The following is a 22,588-nucleotide window of genomic DNA, read 5'->3' on the forward strand; positions in this document are numbered from 1 at the left end:
GTTGCTCAAAGATAAGTTATGCCCAGCACCAATACTTTGTGTACCGACACCCAACGACAAGTTTGTAGTATACTGTGATGCGTCAAAACAAGGTTTGGGTTGTGTGCTGATGCAAAATGACAAAGTGATAGCCTACACCTCAAGGCAGTTGAAGGAATACGAGCAACGCTATCCAACACACGATATGGAGTTGGCAGTGGTGGCCTTCGCATTGAAAATCTGGCGCCACTATCTTTATGGAGAACAATGTGAGATTTATACAAACCACAAGAGCTTAAAATATTTCTTCACACAGAAAGAGCTCAACATGATGCATCGCAGGTGGTTAGAACTAGTAAAGGATTATGACTGCGAAATCCTATACCACCCAGGGAAAGCAAACGTAATTTCAGATGCGTTAAACTGAAAGAGTTATGGAAATTTAGCAGTGTTATCAGGAATAGAAAAGCTGCTTCAGCAAGAGCTGATTAATGCCGGAATAGAACTATTCAGGGGTCAACTGGCTAACTTGTCCATCCAGTCGAGTTTATTAGAAGATATACGGATCGGGCAAGGGCGTGATGACACGTTAGTATCACATATGGTTGCAGTCAAAGAAGGCAAGACTATGGATTTCTCCATATCAGGACAGGGGTACTTGAGATATAAATGACAGGTGTGCGTGCCGAATGATTATGGAATTAAGATGAAGATTTTGGAAGAGGCACACACTACCCTATATTTAGTTCAACCGGGGTCGACCAAGATGACTCACGACCATAAGGCACTATATTGGATGAATAATTTAATAAAGGATAAATATAGAAGCTCTAGAACCTTCCAGTAGTTGTTAGGATCACGTTTTACTCAGTCAAAGTTGTTTAAAAAATTCAAAATATGATGAAAGAGTGCAAAAACGTGTTTGATATATCAACGTATCCCGATATATCGCAGCTATAGGGGTTGATATATCGCCTACGGATGATACAGAAAAGACGTCAACTTTGCACGAACGAAACCGCGGAGGCTCGGGGCATAGGTATAGGCAATATATCGCCTAGGGTAGGGCGATATATCAGCCCTTGGGTTGATTTTTGAAAGCTTGGTAGAACCGAGCTGGAAACAGCCCTCAAACACTTAGACTTACTCTTGAACGTTTTTGACCGAGTTCTGGGCATTTGTTGAAACGAAAATTCAAATTTATTACTTTTAAAAGGGGTTAGTTTCACTCCTTGAACTCTATAAATAGGACCTAGTACTCAGCCATTTCATTCATTATTCAAGCATTCTTCAGAGGCTCCAAGCTGTTAAGTTTATTCTAGAGAGAAAACACTAGGGTTTTAGGATTAAAAGCTTTTTCAATCTAAGATTTTCTAAACACTTGGGAAGTAAGATAGAGTGTTATTTCGGTATCGAGGTGTAGATCAAAGTTCTAGTCCATTCAAGGTATTCTTATCCTCAGGTTTAATTCATCATAGTTCTTTTATTTTATTTCATTTTCTTTCAGATCCTAACACATTATTATGGCTTTTGGTTAGGTGTTTAAGTTTCTTGAAACTTAAGGCTTTTCGGTAAGTTTCTATCTTGATGGTCTAGGTCTCTTTTTCATCTCCATTTCTTTAGAAACTCATGATTCTTACTGTTGATTTTAGGAGTTTTCCAATCCCGTTCTTGTCTCCAAATTCCTAGTTTTTGGTAAGGAAAATAGGTTAGATTATATGTGTTATGATATGTTTATATGCTATGATATGTTATGTGCTATGTATATATGTATAAATATGTTTTGTAGTCACTTGGGACTTATAGTTGCTTAGATAGCAAATCCCAATTTTTTTTTTATCATTATCGTGGAGTAGAGTTATGATTTACCCTACCTCGATTAGTAGACTGAGGACTTAGATGGGTTATCATATACTATTTTGTGATCTAACCTACCTCGATTAGTAAACTGAGAACCTAGATAGTTTTATCACATGCTACGGTAATGAGTTAATGGGCATTAATATTGTAGTCCTATGTTTATATGATATACGTTTTTACGTCATATGTTTTATAGTATATGTTTTATGATATAGTCATATGATTTATGATATGTTTAGTAGATTTTCTTTGCTGGGCATTAAGCTCATTCCTTTTATTTTAGATGGTGCAAGAAAATAAGCTTGGAAGGCGGGAAGGATTTATGGCAGTTTTGACATGTGTATTGGGAGAGGACTGATTGAATGGACTACTAGAAGATCGAGGATGAAGTTATTTCAAGTCTTTTAATTTATGTATTTCCGCAATTAGTTTTTGAACAATTAATTAAATGTTAAGTTTTCTTTAATGTTTTTATGTAAATAACAATGAGATCATGTACCGTATTTTGGATTTTTAATAAAGTTATAATATTTTATGTATATATTCCAAAATAGTAGTTATGTCTTAGTAATTTTTAATAATTTGAGGTCTTATAATTAGTCAGGGCATTACATTAAACTATATCTTTATTTAATTAATAGAACGAAGGGGAAAATTGGGAATATGAACTTTTAAATTTTTGTTTTTACTTAAATAGCTTTATTATTTATAATTTATAATGAATTAAATTTATTTAAAATAATTTTTTAATATATATTATTAATTTTAAATATTTTTTAAGAATAAAAATTAGTTACAATACACTATTAAATTTTAGACACGCCAACAACACGTGGCTCAATACCATGTTGACACGTAGTCCACATAACACTTCAAATTGAACGGCTGCAAATAAAAGATAATAATCAAGGGTATTGCCGTCAAAAAATTTTGTTAGGGTTATTGATTCTTCAACTAAGAATAGAGAGTTTTGCCGTAGATATAAAAAAAATATTATATATAAACATGTCATGGGGTTTAAAGCACATTTATTAAATTCAAAACTGCGAACTATACTTCTTGCATAGTTTGGCAAAAATGCAAACCATATCAACATCTCGAAGGTTTACAAATCCTAAATTACTGAAAGGTGTGGGCGGCGGTTTGATGAATACCTACTTAAAATTGGAGGGGGAAGTGGAACATGAGGATTGCCGAGAGAGCACCAAAACATAGGCCAATGTAACAAAGAAACAAACAACTGCACTGTATTTTTGGAGAGAGGAGATGCTTAGATGAGCCAAATCTCATGGACCCTTCAAAGCTTTCGCCACCTTTTGAAGGCCTGCATAGCCGAGAGAGACCTCTTCACCGGAAAATCTCTTCACACCATATACGTCAAGTCCCTTCTACCTTCCTCCACCTATCTCTCCAATCATTTTATCCTCTTGTACTCCAAATGCGGTCACCTTTCCTCTGCTCGCCACGCCTTCGACCACATCCCAGACCCCAATGTCTTCTCTTTCAACGCCATCGTCGCCGCGTACGCAAAAGAATCACTAAACCTTATTGCCCACCAACTGTTCAATCAAATTCCTCAGCCGGATTTAGTGTCTTATAACACTCTCATTTCTGCTTATGCTGATCGAGGTGAGACCCAACAAGCTTTGTGCTTGTTTGATGAGATGAGAAAGATGGATCTTGACATGGATGGTTTCACTCTGTCAGCTGCAATAACAGCTGCTAGTAAGGATGTTGGTTTGGTTAGGCAGCTGCATTCACTGGCAGTTTCAGGTGGGTTTGGTTCGTTTGCATCCGTCAACAATTCTCTGGTAACGTATTATGGTAAAAACGGGCTCTTGGAAGAGGCTAAGAAAGTTTTCTATGGGATGGGTGAGGAGGTGAGGGATGAGGTGTCATGGAATTCGATGATTGTGGCATATGGCCAGCATCGCGAAGGGTCCAAGGCCTTGAGCTTGTTTCAGGAATTGGTTAGCAGGGAATTGAATGTCGACATGTTTACTTTGGCCAGTGTTTTAACTGCATTTACGTGTGTGGAGGATCTAATCGGCGGGCGTCAGTTTCATGCCAAGTTAATTAAGGCAGGTTTCAATCAAAACTCTCATGTGGGGAGTGGCTTGATTGATTTATATTCCAAGTGTGGTGGTGGCATGTCAGATTGCAGGAAAATATTTGAAGAGATTCCTTCACCGGATTTGGTTCTTTGGAACACAATGGTTTCTGGGTATTCCCAACATGAGGAATTTTCTGAAGACGCTCTATGTTGTTTCAGGCATATGCAGCGTGTCGGTCACCGCCCTGATGATTGTAGCTTTGTCTGTGTGATTAGTGCGTGCTCAAACTTGTCATCACCCTCTCAAGGGAAACAGATTCATTCTTTGGCAATCAAATCGGAGATTCCTTCAAATATTATTTCAGTGAATAATGCTCTTATCACAATGTACTCAAAATGTGGGAATCTGCATGATGCAAGGAGGTTGTTTGATAGGATGCCAGAACACAATTCTGTCTCCTTGAATTCGATGATTGCAGGATATGCTCAGCATGGTATTGGGATGGAATCACTGCGTCTTTTTGAGCAAATGCTCCAAACTAGTATCAGACCTACAAGTATAACATTTATCTCAGTTCTTTCTGCTTGTGCTCACACTGGAAAAGTTGAGGAAGGTCAGAAGTATTTCCATATGATGAAGGAGAAATTTGGTATAGAACCAGAAGCAGAGCATTATTCATGCATGATAGACCTGCTGGGTCGAGCAGGCAATCTGGATGAAGCTGAGCAGCTCATTGAGACAATGCCATTTAGCCCCGGTTCCATTGGTTGGGCTTCATTACTCGGTGCCAGTAGAAAGCACGGAAACATGGCACTAGCACTGAAGGCGGCCAATCAAGTTGTTCAGCTGGAACCTTTGAATGCTGTTCCTTATGTTGTACTAGCAAATATGTATGCAAGTGCAGGAAAATGGGAGGAGGTAGCAACAGTTAGAAAGCTTATGCGGGACAGAGGTGTGAGGAAGAAACCAGGATGTAGTTGGATTGAGATGAATAAGCGAGTACACGTTTTTGTGGCTGAAGATAGTTCCCACCCAATGATCAAAGAAATTCGTTCATATTTGGAAGAGATGTTAATGAAGATAAGGCGAGCCGGCTATGTACCAGATGTCAGATGGTCTTTGGTAAAGGAAGATGAAGCAGTCGATGGAGAGCGAGAGACTAAACTAGGACATCACAGTGAGAAGCTTGCAGTTGCATTTGGGCTCATTTCAACTAAAGAAGGAGAGCCTATTCTTGTGGTGAAGAACCTAAGAATATGTGGGGATTGCCACAATGCTATCAAATTTATCTCTGCCGTTTCTGGGAGGAAAATCACTGTGAGAGATGCCCACAGATTCCATTGCTTTATGAATGGGAATTGCTCTTGTGGGGATTATTGGTGATAACTAAATATGCTCCATGTCTGTTTTTTCAGGACGATTATAATGAGACATGTTTGGGCATCTCCAATGAGGCAATCCACTAGTTGCCTAAAGTACAAAATTTATTTTAAAATATTAGTTTTTGTTTAAGAAATAATGGAAGGTTGCCACTATCTCTCTAGTATGATAATGAGTGTTGTTATTTGGCACATTAAGGTGTCCAACACTACACGACGAGTTGACATCTTATAATTGGTTAGTGATACCCGATAATACTTATTAAATTCAAATATATTGGATTTGATATTAAATTGCATCAATAGCTATACGTCATCAACTTGTGGTGTTGGGTACTAATGGTGCTCCTTAGCAATTGTCTATAGTAATCATCTTTAGCAGCCACGTTGGCATTGGTTTGACAAAAATTAGTCAAGCCACTCTTGTGGCTACAACGGCGGAGAAACTCTTAGTATGATATCAATGACCGGTCATAACTCAAAAGAAGCAATTCACTCCATCTTTAGGCTGCCAAATGTTCACCCTTGAGATGCTAAAATTAATAAAGGAAATATACTCATTTGTTATTTTAATGAAATATAAGTTTGGATTTTATTTTAAATAATGATCATCACAAAATTGATATATATATATATATATATATTTGAAAATGGTTATTATTGGGTATACCACAAAACATTCCCATTAATAAATTATGTTTCATTTCTTGATATCATGTAAAAAAATCCAAAGAGGACTGAATCCGATATAATTAACTTCCATTTAAACTAGTGATCTGTTTTTAATTTGCTATTGAGACGATTTAACTCGTGCAAAATATCACGATCTTCGTTTAGGTCTAATTTTGTACTAGTTGTAACTTGATACCGCACTTTTATGATTGCTTATGTGCATGACATTTTCACATTACCAAATACAAAAGAGGGAAATGCAAGTGTGTAAAGCAATGAACAAAAATCGCGTGTAATAAATAGATTGAAGTATATAATAATACAATTCAGGCTATATTTCCATCAATAAAATTAATAAACATCGACTATGAGATTAACAGTATTTGGATAGTTTATTACTTTAACCTTTCTTGTAGTGCAATATAATGAATGGAAAGAGGGGCACTTTGAATGCCAGCTTAACCTCTCCTGTGGCCATGAAAAATAGTGAAGAAACTATCGTTATAATTCTTTAATCAATTGAAGGACTTGAGGTGGAACACTTGACAGCTTGGCTGATATGCACTCTTTGATGCAGCTTGCTCAAACTTTTTGATGACAACTTCGTTTTCTTCTAAGCTTGTCGAAACAAAAAATCGAATCCACCATGATGAGCTCCTCATTTTGGCCTGAAGGGAAAGGGGGTAGCAGAAGAAGAAGAAAACTCGTAAGTTGCTAAGAAAAAACAATAATACACCAAGAAAAAAAATAATAACAAAAATAGCTTGAGCTACAATTAGTGGTGGAAGGTAGATTCTGTGCCCATCATAACTAAATGAACCAGGGTCAGAAAAAAGGATATACTAGTGGAGATAATATTTGATATCACCATCAGCTATTCTTTTTCCCCTTGCTAATATGATCACCACTAGCTTCAATTCCAAATAAAGCCGGTTTAATTACCAACTTTATGTATAATATGGATTACATACAAGTTTGTGGCAGTTGTAACAACAAGATAACTTATCAGGTGTTAGTTCTCTTGTATTGTTGCTTGGATATTGTTCACAATTTGTCACGAGAAGCCCTAATCTTGATTTTGTCATTTGTCAAGTGAACTATTTGCTGACCACTCTAGATTATATAATGCCTTTACCACTATTCTTATGGACAGAATAAGTAACTCACTAATTCATGTAAAAATATAAGATGCACGATTTTGTGAGGTTCTAAAATAATGGGAATACAACTTTGCAGCATAGTCCCAGTAACAGAAACCACTGACAGATTGCAGAAGGTAATCGTGATAACAACTAGAAGATTCAAATGAATGAGAATCATATTAATGTCCAATTATTTACTATACATGGCACCTCTAGATTGTTACAACGATTTACTAAAACAATACTAAGGAGCAATTGAAACATAAAGTAGTAGGTTTCCACTTACAGGACGTCCAAATTTGGATAACTCAGGAATATTTGCTCTTTGTTTACCAGGGTAACCTAAACATGAAAAAGGAGGGAAAGGAACATCAGATTAAATATTTCCACAAGCAAACAATATATAAATATATATATATATACACGTATGTGTGTGTGTGTGTGTTAGCAAAAGGAGTACACAAAATAGAATGGCAATGTATAATCCCTAATGCTATAAATGGTAAGTGCTGATCTTATTCACTAGTTCTGATGAGTCACATTTACTATCAATATTACTGTAGCATTGATTATAAGGGAGAAAAGGAACAAGAAAAACAAGAAGAATCCACCATTTGAATCTACAGAATTAGCTGATGCATAAAACTAGAGGGAAAATGTTTGGCTGAAATTTCCTTTTGGGAATTTCTGAACAGATTTATACAATAGTGACAACTAAAAATATGAAGACCTCATGTATCAACATTTCAAGAAGGGATAGAAATCTTTTTCAGACAATACCTGCAAAAATAACAATACCATCAGCAGATACCCTGGCCAACTCTGGAAGAGTCCTGTTCAAATATTTTGGAGACAGGTAGTCCAAAGCATCAGACACAATAACAAGAGAAAACGACTTTGCTCTGTAGGGTAATGGAAATTTGAGATCAGCCACGCGGACAATGCCTTTCTGTACAAGTCTCTTGCAACTACTATCAGCATCCTCTACGTCATATGGTTCCATACCCCAAGCTTCAGTTTCCTCTTCTTTTAATAATGAGGATACAACTGTGCAAGTATCAGGGCCAACATGCAAAACTTTGTGCATACTGTCACCGTATGCTTTTTTCAGAACAGGTATTGCTCTCTGAACATCTAACGTGCAAGAAAAGTCACCTTGAAAAAGAAAATAAATTACAATTTGTATCAGAATTTCTTCTAAACCAGGCATATGTACAATAAAATCCATGTCTACACTAATTCTATATATATCTATATATATATATATATTATTAAATATGTGCGTGTACATTAAATTGAATGGTAATAAGCTTGCAGTAATAATAATTTTGGTAAAAAAATTATTTGCAAAATTTGGTACTTCAAACCCACAAAAATACCCTAAATTCCAAAAATAAAATTCAAGAAAAATATTTTGATAACATCGAAACCTTATGAGTTGGCTCTTAATACCAATTATTAGATTTAATGTAATGATGAGTACAATAAGATACAAAATCATTTAACAACATTCATCAACATCAACACGTTGCAAATAATTCTCATAGAATATTGAGGTATTTCAAATGGAATTTTAGCTTAGGAATTTATCTCTTGCAAGATGAATATGGTAGATGATGAGCTCTAAATGACCTGCCAAGAGAAAACAAGAAGAAACGCAAGAAGGGAGCATGAAGACTTCCCATCGAAACACACTCAACCCTCTCACATTATTGAACCCATATGGCGGCAAACATGTCATTTTAATAGGCTACACAAGTGTATTTTATGTACACGCAATGTTCTATCATTAATGATCGCTAGTCAGCCTATTGGTCTATGATCCACACTTAGACCCAACTGCCCATTTAAATCTCATTAATGATAGAGTATTGTGTGCATACAAGACACTTGTGAAACCTATTATAGGAAGTTTTTTTTTTGGCTGCCATATGGGTTTCATGAATATATTGAAAAAGGTTGAGTGAGTAGTGGGCAGTTTTCATGCTCCCCTTGCGTTCCTCTTCTTGTTTTCTTCTCTTGGCAGATTATTGAGGAGCATACATCATCTCCAAATATTCATGTTATAAGAGGTTAAAGTCTAATCTGAATTCTATTTTATTTACCTCATTATCCTACGAAAAATAATTGTGATATTGTTGGTATTTGATGAGTATTGTTGTTTATTGTTATGCTCATTATTACATATTAGATCTAACAACAGAATCATAGATCATAGTCCACCACAAAGGTAACCCCACTTTTTGGTAAGGGATATAATAATGTAGGGATAATACTAAAAAAAATCCTTTCGGCAATGGCTAAATACCATTTAACAGCCTCTGTTATTATAAATCCAAACGTACAAGCTAATATACACACAAATCACAATTGTCTAATGCTGAGAATCAAAGATATGAAATGGAAAAAAGCGAGTATGTAACTACCTTCAACCCTACTAACTGTTGCTGCCTTGTCACTTTTGAAAACTGTACGTTAAAAACCACATGTTAAATCACTGCAGATCGTTTGAAATAAGATACAGCTTCAAACTAAAAATGAAAATTAAAAACAAATAAGAGATCATCAAAGTACAAGGCCAATGGAAAAAGAAAAATAGTATAATTGACAATGCCCGCGGCATCAATTTAGTAGCAAGAAAGACCACCTAACATAATTATTTAGTTAAAACCAAAATCTGAAAACCATAGCCAAAACGGTGCAAACCTGAGCCACTATAAGCATAGCCAATTAGAAGAAAAGCTCCCTGATAGATTCACCCAAAAAAAAAAGTAAGAATCCAAAATGAGAACTTATATAATAACTCAAGCCATTTTTACATCATGTTTAAGTCGTGTGTAGCATTATAAGCATTAAAAATAAATCCAAATCTCTAAACTAAGTAGCAATCAAGGCATAAATAGCATTATAGTGAGTGAAAATGGCAAAAATAGAAAATTACCACAAGAACTAGGCCAACGGATAATAAAGGGGACGTTTTAGATTTCGAATGTAAGAAGGCTCCTGTGAAGGGAAAGGCGTTTCCATTGCGCCGAGTTGATCCTGTTTGTCTCCTCGACATAATTACTTGCGATTCACACTGCGTGAAAATGAAGAACATCAATCAAAACTAGATTGAGGTAACAGAAACTAAACTCTTCGCTTTCGCATATCAAAATCAGGCAAAAACAAAACAAAAACAACAATTTTCACTGGAAGAGTAGTAATCCATTCCCATCCAAAAATAACAAATTTCTTGACAAACAAACCAAAATCAACAAGAAAACATCAGATCAGTTAGAGCTTCCAGTTGGTAGCCAATGAGGCTTAATTTATAAGCAAAAGAACGAAATTCAACACAGATCCAGAGAAAAAGGATAGTTACTTTATCAGATCGTTAGAAAGAAGAGCGAAAATGAGAACAAGGAAATTGAAAGAGAAACCTGGTAGCCGCGGATCGAATCGGTGGAATTGAATGTGAAAGAAAGGCTGGAATGGTTGAAAATGGGGATAGAGAGAGATAGAGAGGAGCAGAATTGTTAATAAAAAGAATGTGTATGAAAGAGGAGAATCAGATCTTAGATCTATGGAGTTTAGTTTTCTGGTTGAGAAAGTATGTAGTGGTATTAGTAGTAGAAGGAGTATGAGGTCATGAAGAAGAGGATGATAAATGGAATCCAGTTCATAAAATTGTGAAGGAATGTAATGAAATGTAATGAGCATCCAATCCAACGGTTCACGGGATCTAACGCGCGCAACGGCACGCGGCAATTTGTTTTGTTTTTTTAATTTTGGATCTCATATTCTCATTTGTCTGTCGGCGCTCTTCCTCATTGGCCCCCTGCCTACCCGGGGCCATGCCCATTTTCGACTTTTCATACTCTCTCACTTCTACTGTGTACTAGTAAATAGTCTTTGTTCTTTTGGTCTCACTCTGTGTTGTAAACATGCTTTTTTTTTTTTTTTTTTTTTGAAATGGTTCGATTTTATGTTTATGTTTATGTGTATGCGTTTTTTTCACTCGTCTCCGCTACGCAATTTTCGAAATTATAGTTGGAAAACAATGATTATTAGTGACTTTTCTTTTTCAACTAATCTAATTTAAAAGAAAATTGGAAGCACCTCAATATATTACATTTATAAGTACAAAGCTAAAAGGAAACTACACTAAGAAAGTGGAAAATGCAACAATTGTTATAATTACTTCAAATGTCGGATATGTATTGTTGAGGTATTAGTAAAATTAACCACTAATTTATCTATATTGCCTTTTTTTCAGAAAACAGAAGAGTTGGGTATTTTTCCTCTAAGATCTAGATTTGACTCGATGGAAACTTCCCAAGCTTGTCCTTAGATGTTGCTTCAATCCCATTGTCCCAGTCCCTCGCATTCATTTTCAAGGGGAAAAGGGAAGATAATAATAAATAATAAAGGACAGATGGAAATATGAGATTATTGCCACTGTGATTTACATTTTACATTAATTTACTTAATAGTAATAGTAAATACAACAGTTTATACTGCAAGGCCCAACATGCTTTAGTAGCCAGTCAAGCCTAAGTGCAAGTTCGTTATTAGTTGAGGAAAAAAGAACGCTTATGGTAGATATCTTCACTGTAAAGTGCCAGATTTGAGGTAAATTAGTTTAATTTAATTGGTTACAAGATGCTCAAGAGTTCCTTAGGAAATACCAGAAAGCTGCTTCTGGACAACAAAGTTTTGATCTTGGGAAGGGAAGAGAAATCGACCTGCAATGGGCTGTTTCGGTTTGTGATGAACCTTCAGTCATCGGGTGACCCAAGCTAGATGTAGCAAAGAACAACAAATTGACCAGATTGAAGATTCTACTTTTCAACAGCTATGCCATCTTCCTCTTCTCGAGGTGGCCTCCATTTTCGATTGAAGATGCTCCTTTCCACAACATTGTGGGCATTCAACTTCTTATCTTGATCTTTCAGCCTCTCATCTATAAGTTCCAGCAACTCTTGCAATCCAACTCCAGTAAGCGCAGATGTTTTGACATGCGGGCCAGACTGATCTTGAGAATGCAAACCCATTTCCGTTCTCCAGTCCTTGGAACACTCACTTTGTTGGTCATCCACACTCTCTAATGGGAGTGTAGAACCATTTTCATCACTCCAAGGGTTTTGGTCATCATCTGATGCCAACCAGCCATCAGAATAGTCATCTTCTTGGTCATCCACAGCTTCAAGATCTCCTGTGGATAACTTGTATGCATTGTCATTGGTATGATCACCAACCAGCTCTCGAGCTGTTACATTTGATGCTTCTACCCCTTCTTCTTCTTCTTCTTCTTCTTCTTCTTCTTCTTCTTCTACGCCCATGTCATCCTCATGGTAATCAATCTGAGCATTTCTCATAGCACAAGGATGCAATTTTATTATTATATGAGAAAAGTTAGTTAACAGAAGGATAAATAGGGGTTCGTAGTAATACCTTATTCCAAACTTCAATCATATTCTGAAGCTTCTCTTTTGATACTCCTAATTGCACAAGAACGCTGAGTACAGTTGACCGATGCTCATCAAGATTTGGGGCAGTACAGTCCAACACATGCTAAGAGGATAAAATTAAATATGTCAAAACCTCTTTTATTTATTTAATTTTTTTTTTTTTGTCATAACATCTGTTCACTAATATATGTTGAGAAAATTTCTATCAAGTTCTCTTCGTATGCTGAGCGCCAAAGCTTTCATGAAGGGAAACCAAGACAAAAGTGCTTGTGAACTTCAACTCAACTAAACAATCATCAGTGCTTGTGAACTTCAAGTAATTAATCAATTTTACTCATGTTTTGGTAAGTTAGTGAAATTATAAATTTGGTATGAGAAAAAGAAGACTGAGATTGTCCAAGTTTCACTTGTAAGTTTTCAACTCTTAAAAATCTTTCACATTTGAAATTGGGTGAACATACCACAAGCAGATCAGCTTCCACCACTTCTTCTAAAGTTGCATGAAATGCTTCAACTAACTGAAAAAATGGATTGCATTTCATTAGCAATGAAGCAAAATAATTGTGGAGTCAGTGATAGGTTAAACAATTGAACCCATTTTCCAATATACCTGCACTGGCAAATCTGATATAAATCCTACTGTATCACTTACAAGCACCTTCTTTCTGGAATTATATAAACATGACAAAATCACTAAAAATAAGCTCCAGACAAGAGCTGCAATTTGTTCTTGAGAATTTAAAATGCAATAAAAAAAAATCATTTTTCAAACATATTACCCGGATGGAAGAAGAACACTTCTTAATCTAGGATCAACTGTTGCAAAGAGTCTACAGTAAATACAAAGTAACCATTAATTATAGTTTTAAAAATAGTACAAGAAGAAATCAAAATTTATAAATTAGAAACTAAATAGATCACGACTTTATGAAAATTGCTTGTAGATTAGAAAATACATCATATAAGCAGATTGACTTACCGTGAATCACTATAAAGATCACTGTTTGAAAGTGCACCAACTAGTGTAGATTTCCCCTATTAAAAGGAAAAGGGAACAATTAGCAATTACAAGCGAAAGCAAGAAGCTAAAAATGATATCCAATAGCCAAGATGACCTACAAGATCACAATATAATTTACACCACTTAACGGATGACTTGAATAAAAATGAAGAACAATAATCTCATTCAAAGAACCTACCGCATTTGTATACCCAACTACAGCAACAGTAACTAAACCTTGACCATCGGAGCCTCCACGTCTCTTGCGAGCAGCCCGTTGCAAAGCTCGAGTACGACGAACCTCTTCAATTTGTGATAATAACATTCTCCGACGTTCTATAATTCTGAAATTACAGTTTAACAGGAAAACTTAAAGAATACCAACAAAATTTAAGAAACAATAAATGAGACAACAGCAACTAGAAGTGTATCTGATATCCAATGAATTAAATGGTAACTCTTCTTAAGATTTGAAAGCAAGATCACTAAACCCTGAAGAAGAAGAAGAATATGATCTCATATCCTACCTTTTCATACCACCTGATGTGAATAATATGACTCAGCATGGTAAGTTGTTAACATTCAATTGGTTAGATTTAGTAACATTTACCAATTGAAATATGATAAATCACACAACTCCTTAGATGGGATAATAAAGTGGGAGGAATCCCTAACATTATCCATTTAAGAATTTTATGGAGTGAAAAAGAATCAGAAATTTATTCTATAAAAATCTTTCTCTGGCAATCAAAGTGAAAAAAAAAAAAAACCATATGAGGAGACAAACCTTATGGCATAAGAACTTCAACCAATATGAATTATGAAACAATGTACACAGTGAGCCATGACATAACATTGTAGCAGAAGAATCTTGTCTAGCACTATGCAAAACCAGTGTTCTGGTCTCTTAAGTTCAGATTATTATATAATCAAAATTACGTAATTAAGGGAACGAACCTCCGTCGTTGAAGTTGAAGTTCAGTTTCTCCAGCACCACTAATAAACCCACGTCCACCACTTCCTCTCCTGCAGGTGAAACATATCAGATCAAAGTATTTGAATGCTTAAACCTTTTTATTTATTTATTTAGTTTACAACTTAGAAACAGGGCAATGTATTTACCCCCGGGCACTAACAACTTCAGATTCTCCAGAACTTCCAAAAGTAAGGCGTCCATCTGAGCCCCGTACACGAACAAGTCTGGTCTTCTTATACGATAATGCTGCTAATTCAGCCTATAAGAAAACTAAGTCCTTCAATGCAAACGCCACATGTTGGAACTTTAAAGTTCTACAATACTCAAGAACGGCTACCAACAAGACCATTACCTGCAACTTTCCCTCTTTTGTATATGCATGAGCATTAAATATCTCGATAATAAGACCCACGCGATCCAACACCGGTTTGCCCCATGCTCTCTGCCATTCATGCGAAGACATTGAAATAAAAATTAAAAAAATAAAAGTATCATACCAAATGCAGGATAATAAAATAGTTAGTACCAAAAACTTGCCTCCAAATTCCTTTGCTGAACCCCAGATAGAATTGTGTTCACAAAAACAGCATCCACTTCGCCCTGTTAATCGATACAAATTATTAAAATTTGAGACTCACAAGCTATTGATGCTGTGATCAATTGCAAGAACCAGAATTCAGTCATTGGAAATGTATGTTAATTACTTCTTTAAAAAACAAAACAAAACAAAAAAGAGAAAGAAAAGATTAGTGCCTTTGATTCCACAAGATTTAGCTGGATTTTAATATTGTCCACTGTTCCTGGACCAAAATACGTGTCTGCACAAAGTATATACAAACAACCCTACATTATAAACAAAACAAATACAAGAAAAAAAAAAGAACAGCCCCAAATTCAAAAAGATAAGCCACAAAGCAGCCATCGCTAGCTAATATCAAAATCTTTAGCTCAAAAATTCTGAATTAAATGGATTTTTTTGTTTTGTCAGAATTCACTTAAATACTCAAAAACAGTAAATTCAACGATTCAAGGCCCACCTGCGCGTGTTTTATGCCCTCTAGCAGATGGGTTCTGAACGACAATGTGTGAAGGTATTTCCTTGTCAAAAAAATCAGTATCGAAGTACCCATCTCGCTGTTCTTCGAGTGAGTTGGCTAGGCACAGAGCTTCATTAAGCTTGGCCTGCAACAACCTATCGGGGCGCATACGAGGCTGAACCACGAAGAGCTTGGGAGGGCTTTCCGGGTCCCTATTGAGAAGAGAAACAAGCTCATACCGATCTTCCTTTTCGCTAGTCGAGTCCTGAGAGTACGGCGCGGACGGAACCCACATCGATGGCGTCGAGAAAATTCCACCGGAACATGGTGATGATATGAGATTGCTTCTGTTTAAACATGAAGAGTTTATGGTTTGGCAGAGAGACCTGAGAAGATAACGTGATACCGTGATGGGTCCTTTAATCATTTGAAGAAGCTTCGGTCTGTGGTTTGATCAGTGTCGAGGAGGAGAAATGGTATGTTTTGTCTAAAGCATCGGAGTCGACGGAGAGGGGTTTAGGGAGGTTTTCTTCTTCTTTCTTAAAAATGTCGTTAATTGTGAAACGACAATAAACATAACGGCTTGTCGTTTGGTGTCAAAAATTGCTTAGTGCTCCCAAGTAAAACGACATTGAGCGAAGCTTCGTTTCTCAATTTCACAAAGCGGTCACATGACGTGTGTTCGTGACCACGAGAACCGTAATTAGGCGCTTGAGTTGATTTAAGTTTTTTTTTTTTTTTTTATAAAAAATATAAATGGGAAATTTCATTTTGTATGCTTGATAAATGCTATAATTTAAAATAAATGCTAGGCATATTAAAATTTTTAAATTAATGTTATTTTTTGACATTTTACCTAAAATACTCTTACCATTTTCCCCCTCACTTTTCACTTCTCATTTCTCTATTCTCTTTTCTCTCTTCCCTCTTTCTCTCTCTTATTTCACTCTCTCTCACCTCACAGTACCACAAACACCACCACCACACTAAATATTGTATTTTGAACGGATCTGGGCATGATTTTTGAGTTTTTTTTTTGCGATTTTTTTCATATCTGAAACTCTGAAATCTGCAGAAAATCGACATTGATTGATGGTGGTTCGATGGTGCTCGATGCCAGCTCGATGGGACCTTCAAAATCATGATTTTTCATGAAAAAATGACTTTGCTCGATGGTGGTTCGATGGTAGCTCGATAGTGGCTCGATGCAATTCTTGCAAGAGACATAATTTTTCACTCGGGTGTCTGTTTGGGGTGATTTTTTTTTTTTTGGGTAATTTTTCAATATCTACACGTTTGACATGTTCATATGCACATTTGTGAAGTGTAACACTTGTAAAAAATACAAAAGTGCAAACATACCTCATGTGTTAAGACATATTTTTGTATATTTTTAAGTTTTAAACTTCCCAAATGTGCATATGAGCATGTTAAACGTGTAGATCTTGAAAAAATACCCAAAATAAAAAAAATCACCCCAAATGGACTCCCGAGTGAAAAATTATGTCTCTGGTAAGAATCACATCGAGCACCATCGAGCCACAATCGAACCACCGTCGAGCAAAGTCATTTTTTCATGAACAATCTCGATTTTGAAGGCCCCATCGAGCTAGCATCGAGCACTATTAAGCAACCATTCGTTGGGGCCTTCAAGATCGAGATTTTCATGAAAAAACGACTTTGCTCGATAGTGGTTCGATTATGGCTCAATGGTGCTCAATGGTACTCAATACGATTCTTGCAAGAGATAAGGCTCGATGGTGCTCGATGCCACATCGATGACATTTTGATGCATAATCGATGCCGATGGTTGCCATCAGTACGCGATTCTATTTCGATGGTATATCGATGCCATATCGATGCTGAACCAAATCAATATATATGGCATCGATATACCATCGATATTATATCAAACATAACATCTAAATTATATGTTGGCCCCAACATCGAAATTTTATCGATGTACCATCGAAATGTCATCGATGTATAATCGATGCTGATGGTTGCCATCTATACGTGATTCCATTTCGATGGTATATCGATGCCATATTGATGCTGAACCAAATCAACATATATGGCATCGATTCAACATCGATATACCATCGATATTATATCGAAAATAACATCTAAACTAGATGTTCGCCTCAGCATCGACATTCCATCGATGTATGATAACTCTACAAAATATAGTTATTTTACCACTTTTTATGTACTAATTGTTGCATAATTCTTGAGTTTTTAAGTAATTTATTAAGTTTTTAAGTAATTTTCAATTTATTAGGCTTATTTTAATTTTATAGATTTTTGTGTGTTTTTATAGTTATTTTGTTGTAAAATGTTGTAGTTAATTATATGAATTATTATCATTAAGTTAGTGGTAAAAAATGTTGTATTATTGAGCTTAAATGTTAAATATAAATTAAGTTATAATTAATATTTTCAAAAGAATTAATTGATTTATATTATAGTTGAAAATATTTTATTATGATTTAGTTTATGTTTATTTTGTAAGGAAGTTATTTTAATTTTGGGCTTTGAAAAACAAGGAAAAGAATGAAGAAAAGTGGCATTTTTGAGAAAAAAGAATTGAAAAGCTTGCATTTTTGAAGAACCAGCCCAAGCCCAACCTTGGGCCCAAGCTCCAAAGCCTCACCAGCCCAGGCCCACCTCCTTGCTGAAGCATCAATTCAGCCATTTCCTTCAGCCAACTCCCACGTTCAGTTGCTGCCTCCTGCCTTCACTCAGCTGGCCACCAATTCCTTCAGCCAATGCACCAATGCCTCCAACGCCTGCCACTCCAAAACATCAACCTGCCAGCCAGCCGTATGCCACCTTAGGCCCAATGCTTTCAGCCTCCCACACTGACCCAAAGCCACCAAACCTTTGCATGCTATGTTGTTCTTGAGCCCAACAAAAAATATTTTTGTACCATTTGTCCCCTATGACAAAAATACCACATTTTTACCTCACTTTCTACATTTTTTACCCCAAAACATAATTATTACACCCTATAATTTATCCCTATTTGCCATATTATAATTAATTCAATTAATTTAATCAATTTAATTAATTTGAATTGATTATTTTATTCATCATTTTTGGCTATAAATAAGGGATTTGATGTCCATTTTTTGAGAGGAGGTTACCATACCAAAAACTATACACATTTCAAAACCTCTCTATTCTCTTCATCTTTTTCTTCTTTTTGGTTATTTTCTATGTATTTTTAGAGGAAAAATTTGGAGGTTCATCCTCCAAATTTTCCTATTTATGTTTGTAATTTTTAGTTTGTATTTGTTATTCTAGCTATGTGTTTCTAATCTTTTTAAGATTATTAAGGTGATGATGAAACAATATGTAACTAGATAGTATTTATTTTGTATTTTGATTTCCCATTTTGTGCAACAAAGTTTATGGAATTTTCTTCTTCAAATATCTTCTTTCATCTTAAATATCATGTATTTTGGATTGTTAGCACATATTTAAACTTTGTTCTTCATTAGTGCAAATACATAATATTCTTTGTGTAAGATGTGTCATTAAATTGCACACATCCATGCTTAGAACAAAAATATTATGTTTTGCCTTATAAATAATGTTCATTGATTTATTTGTTATTTCATTAGATTGATTTACACTAAATGCTTTGAAATTATAATTTTGAAAAGTGAAGAAAAATCCTATCTTTTTTTAAATAATTTGTGCTTAAAATTATGAATCTATTTAGAAAATGATAGTTTGAATTATTTTAACTATCACTAAAACTTGGGAATCAATGTACTTATAAATATTATTAAACTTATATTTTGTGGATTCTAATCCTTAATAATCTTATTTTACCATCTTGTTTACAATTATTAATTGATGTTTATATATTGTCTTTAACTTCTTTATTATTATCTTTTATTTTATTTTTATTGTTACAAATTCTCATCAATCTTTGGAGCTAGGTTAGAATTTATTATTTTTGATTTAAAATAGTTTTCTCTTTTCGATTTTAGACAACTCCTTTGGGTTCGATCTCGTGCTTACACGAAAACTATTCTATAAATACGATTTGTGCGCTTGCGAGTTATAAATATTTAAAACATACCCGTTTTGGGTCCATCAATGTACCATCGAAATGCAATCGATGTACCATCGATTTTGGAATGGCTCCCACATTATCCCAGATCCGAAGAACAGTTCAAAAAAAGCAGAAAAAATACCACACTCGATTGCGAACAATTCGAATCTAATATCTAACCATGACATTTCATATTCACAAGTAGATAAAATGAAATGATACTTACCCATGGTTTTTTCTCTTAAAAAACGCCAAGAATGAAAATTTCTTCACTTGAAATGAAATTTCCAGATCCGAGCAGTCAAATTTCTTCATCGATTTGGCTGTGAAACCAGCTTTGGGTTGTCGTGAAAATGGCTGTAAATGATGGATGAGAGAAATAGATCGAGAGAAAAATGTGTGAAGTGTTAAATTTTACTGATGAGTGTATTTTTGTCCAAAATAGGGGAGGGGGCACATTAGTGGGAGAATTTTTATGATGGCATGTTAAAAAATTTAACTATATTATGATGCACATAGTGTAAAATTTACCTACGAAAATGTGAATGGGTACCTGGTTACATTGATGGTAACATCCAAATTTGAAAAAAAAAAATCATATATGAAAACGTGATTTTTATTAGTTACTTAACCCAAACAAGGGAAAAAATAGTCATGAACTTTAAAAAAAATTAGAACAAAAAATTGATTTGATTTTTTTTATGTATAGTAAAAAAGAAATAAGTACAATAATAAATAATAAAATATTTTGAGTTGAAGGGGAGACGACTTAATAAGAAGTTTTCTCCACAAAAATTTGACAAAGTGGGAATCGAACTAAAACGTCAATGAGAAGAGAAGTTGAAAAGATAAAAACTAAAAATAATAAAGTGAAAATGTATTCGTGATATTAAATTGTAACATTAAATTATGAAAAATAAACATTAAACAATATAAAAACAATAAAATAGATTAAATTCTTTTTTTAAAATACTAAGTCAATGTTGTATAATGAAACTGATATAAAAATAATCAAATGAAAAATACTTAAACGACTAAAATAATCTCATAATTTAAATAAATTTAATTAAGAGTAAAACTATGACATAAACTATTTTTTATACAAAAATATGAGAAAATAAATCCATGAAAATGATTTTTTTTTTAAAAAGCCATAAAATAAGTTTTTTTTTTTTAAAAGCCATATTTTTGTAAATTTGTTAAAAGAAAACTCATAAAAATGTAATTTACTCATTTTTTTTAATGAAAAATAAGGCCCAAAAATAAAAAAGGCCTAAAATTGTATGGTAATAAGGCTCCAAAAAAAATTATTCTGAAAATAGCGCCCAAAAAAATTTTCATCTAAAAATAAGGTCTAATTTTTTTTTTCTAAAAATAAGGCCTTAATATTTATTTGAGAACTTAACATAAATATGGGAATGTTAACTAAGCTTTAAATATATATGGATAAAAAATAATTAAGCCAAATATAGTAATACACGCTTAATACAAAAATATAAATATGGAATTCTCATAAACTAACAAACCAGATTCCCATTTTTTCTGATCAAGAAAAAAGATTTCGCCCACTGCCAATCAAGAAAAATATTTTCGGCCACTGCAATTCGTCGACTATTTTTTCTGATCACAACATCATATTCTCCATTGTTTCCGATCAAGAATTGGAGGCTACTACTCTTATCTTCGTCTCCTCTTGGTAAATATTCCGACCATAACATCATCTTCACACAGTTTCTCTCCATCTTTCTCCAGTCATCGAATTAAACATCCAATTCAATTTCAGATCAATTGCTCTTCTTCTCCGGCAGCTGAAACTGGTTTTGGAATCTTTTCCAATAATCAGATCTTCTTATCCGATTACATCATCTGCTTTTACCTTCGTTCACATCAGCAAAAGCACAAATCCATCAACTTCTATGATTTCTCAAACAGGTAAGCAAAACTTTTTTCAAATATACGACATGCAAAAATATTTACACAAAGAATCTACAAATTACTTCTTGAGAAAATTCTTGACTCAAACTACTTGTTTCAAAACTTTTTTAATTACACACATGAAACCAGTTACATCACAAAAAAGTTAAACATTTACATAATTCAAATATTACAAAATAATATAAAAAAAACAACAAAATAAATACAGTAACCAGTTACATACGAAAAATAATAATAATAACATTCTGCATAATAATTTATCATGAAAAATGGAAAAATAGAAACTGATTTACGTTTATGAAACCAGTTACATAATATAATTTTAACTTTGTATATTTGAAAAATCAAAAAAAAAAAAAAAAGACAACACATTCACTAAAGTGACCAGTTACACACACAAAAACAGAACATAATGCAAAACAATTAATTATTATAGAACCTGGAAAATAGTTCTTGATTCACTAAAAGAAACCGGTTACTTAAATATTTTAAACATATGTTAATATTCATTCACTAACGTAACCAGATACTTTTGAAACAACACTAAAAATTATGTTGTGCTATATTGCAGATATGCAGTCCATAATGACATTGATTCATTTTGGAGGAAAATGGACAGATAGATATCAGTATGATGACTACTCCAGGACTGGACTGATAATCCCAACAAATTGTTCTCTAAACAATTTGGTTCATTTAGTGAAAACTGAGATAAAATGCAATATTCAAAATATTGAGCTGAGTTACCAGTTATCACCAGGTATGCCTGTAGGATCTTAAAATTTAAATCAAGATGCATGCTTCCTATTATTTTTCCAAACACATAATAGAAACATAGAATAACATGACATACATATGAACATTATATTCGTAAATTAACATAAACACAATGATGTAGAAACTTACGAATACGCAGCGGAACTGGAACAACTCCTTCCTTCAATCTCTCTAACTCTTGATTCCTTTCTGTAGCAGAGTATTATCAAGAGATTGAACTAGATTAGCAACACAGTCTTCCTCACCAAGCCTTTGATC

General features: G+C 34.3%; 3 protein-coding genes across 3 annotated transcripts; 1 reads left to right on the top strand and 2 right to left on the bottom strand.

Annotated features, from left to right (window-relative positions):
* Positions 1–2,850: 2,850 nt before the first annotated feature.
* LOC133807251 (pentatricopeptide repeat-containing protein At3g49710) lies at positions 2,851–5,772 on the top strand. The gene has a single exon (XM_062245466.1). It carries the CDS (start codon positions 3,114–3,116, stop codon positions 5,274–5,276), a length of 2,163 nt encoding a protein of 720 aa, XP_062101450.1. The 5' UTR covers positions 2,851–3,113; the 3' UTR covers positions 5,277–5,772.
* Positions 5,773–6,212: 440 nt separating this feature from the next.
* On the bottom strand, positions 6,213–10,796 carry LOC133807268 (probable pectin methylesterase CGR2). The gene is made up of 7 exons (XM_062245485.1): positions 10,509–10,796; positions 10,028–10,165; positions 9,793–9,832; positions 9,513–9,554; positions 7,867–8,241; positions 7,373–7,428; positions 6,213–6,612 (listed from the first exon to the last, which is right to left on the bottom strand). Exons 2-7 carry the CDS (start codon positions 10,145–10,147, stop codon positions 6,460–6,462), a joined length of 786 nt encoding a protein of 261 aa, XP_062101469.1. The 5' UTR covers positions 10,148–10,165; positions 10,509–10,796; the 3' UTR covers positions 6,213–6,459.
* Positions 10,797–11,486: 690 nt separating this feature from the next.
* On the bottom strand, positions 11,487–16,076 carry LOC133807258 (GTP-binding protein At3g49725, chloroplastic). Its single transcript, XM_062245474.1, has 13 exons — positions 15,553–16,076; positions 15,269–15,333; positions 15,053–15,115; positions 14,868–14,957; positions 14,662–14,774; positions 14,497–14,565; positions 13,739–13,883; positions 13,519–13,574; positions 13,319–13,369; positions 13,150–13,204; positions 13,001–13,057; positions 12,523–12,642; positions 11,487–12,431 (listed from the first exon to the last, which is right to left on the bottom strand). The coding sequence occupies exons 1-13, from the start codon at positions 15,977–15,979 to the stop codon at positions 11,910–11,912; spliced, it is 1,833 nt and encodes a 610-aa protein (XP_062101458.1). The 5' UTR covers positions 15,980–16,076; the 3' UTR covers positions 11,487–11,909.
* Between the last annotated feature and the right edge of the window lie 6,512 nt (positions 16,077–22,588).

This window comes from Humulus lupulus, chromosome 1 (genome assembly GCF_963169125.1).
Source record: "Humulus lupulus chromosome 1, drHumLupu1.1, whole genome shotgun sequence".
NCBI lineage: Eukaryota > Viridiplantae > Streptophyta > Magnoliopsida > Rosales > Cannabaceae > Humulus > Humulus lupulus.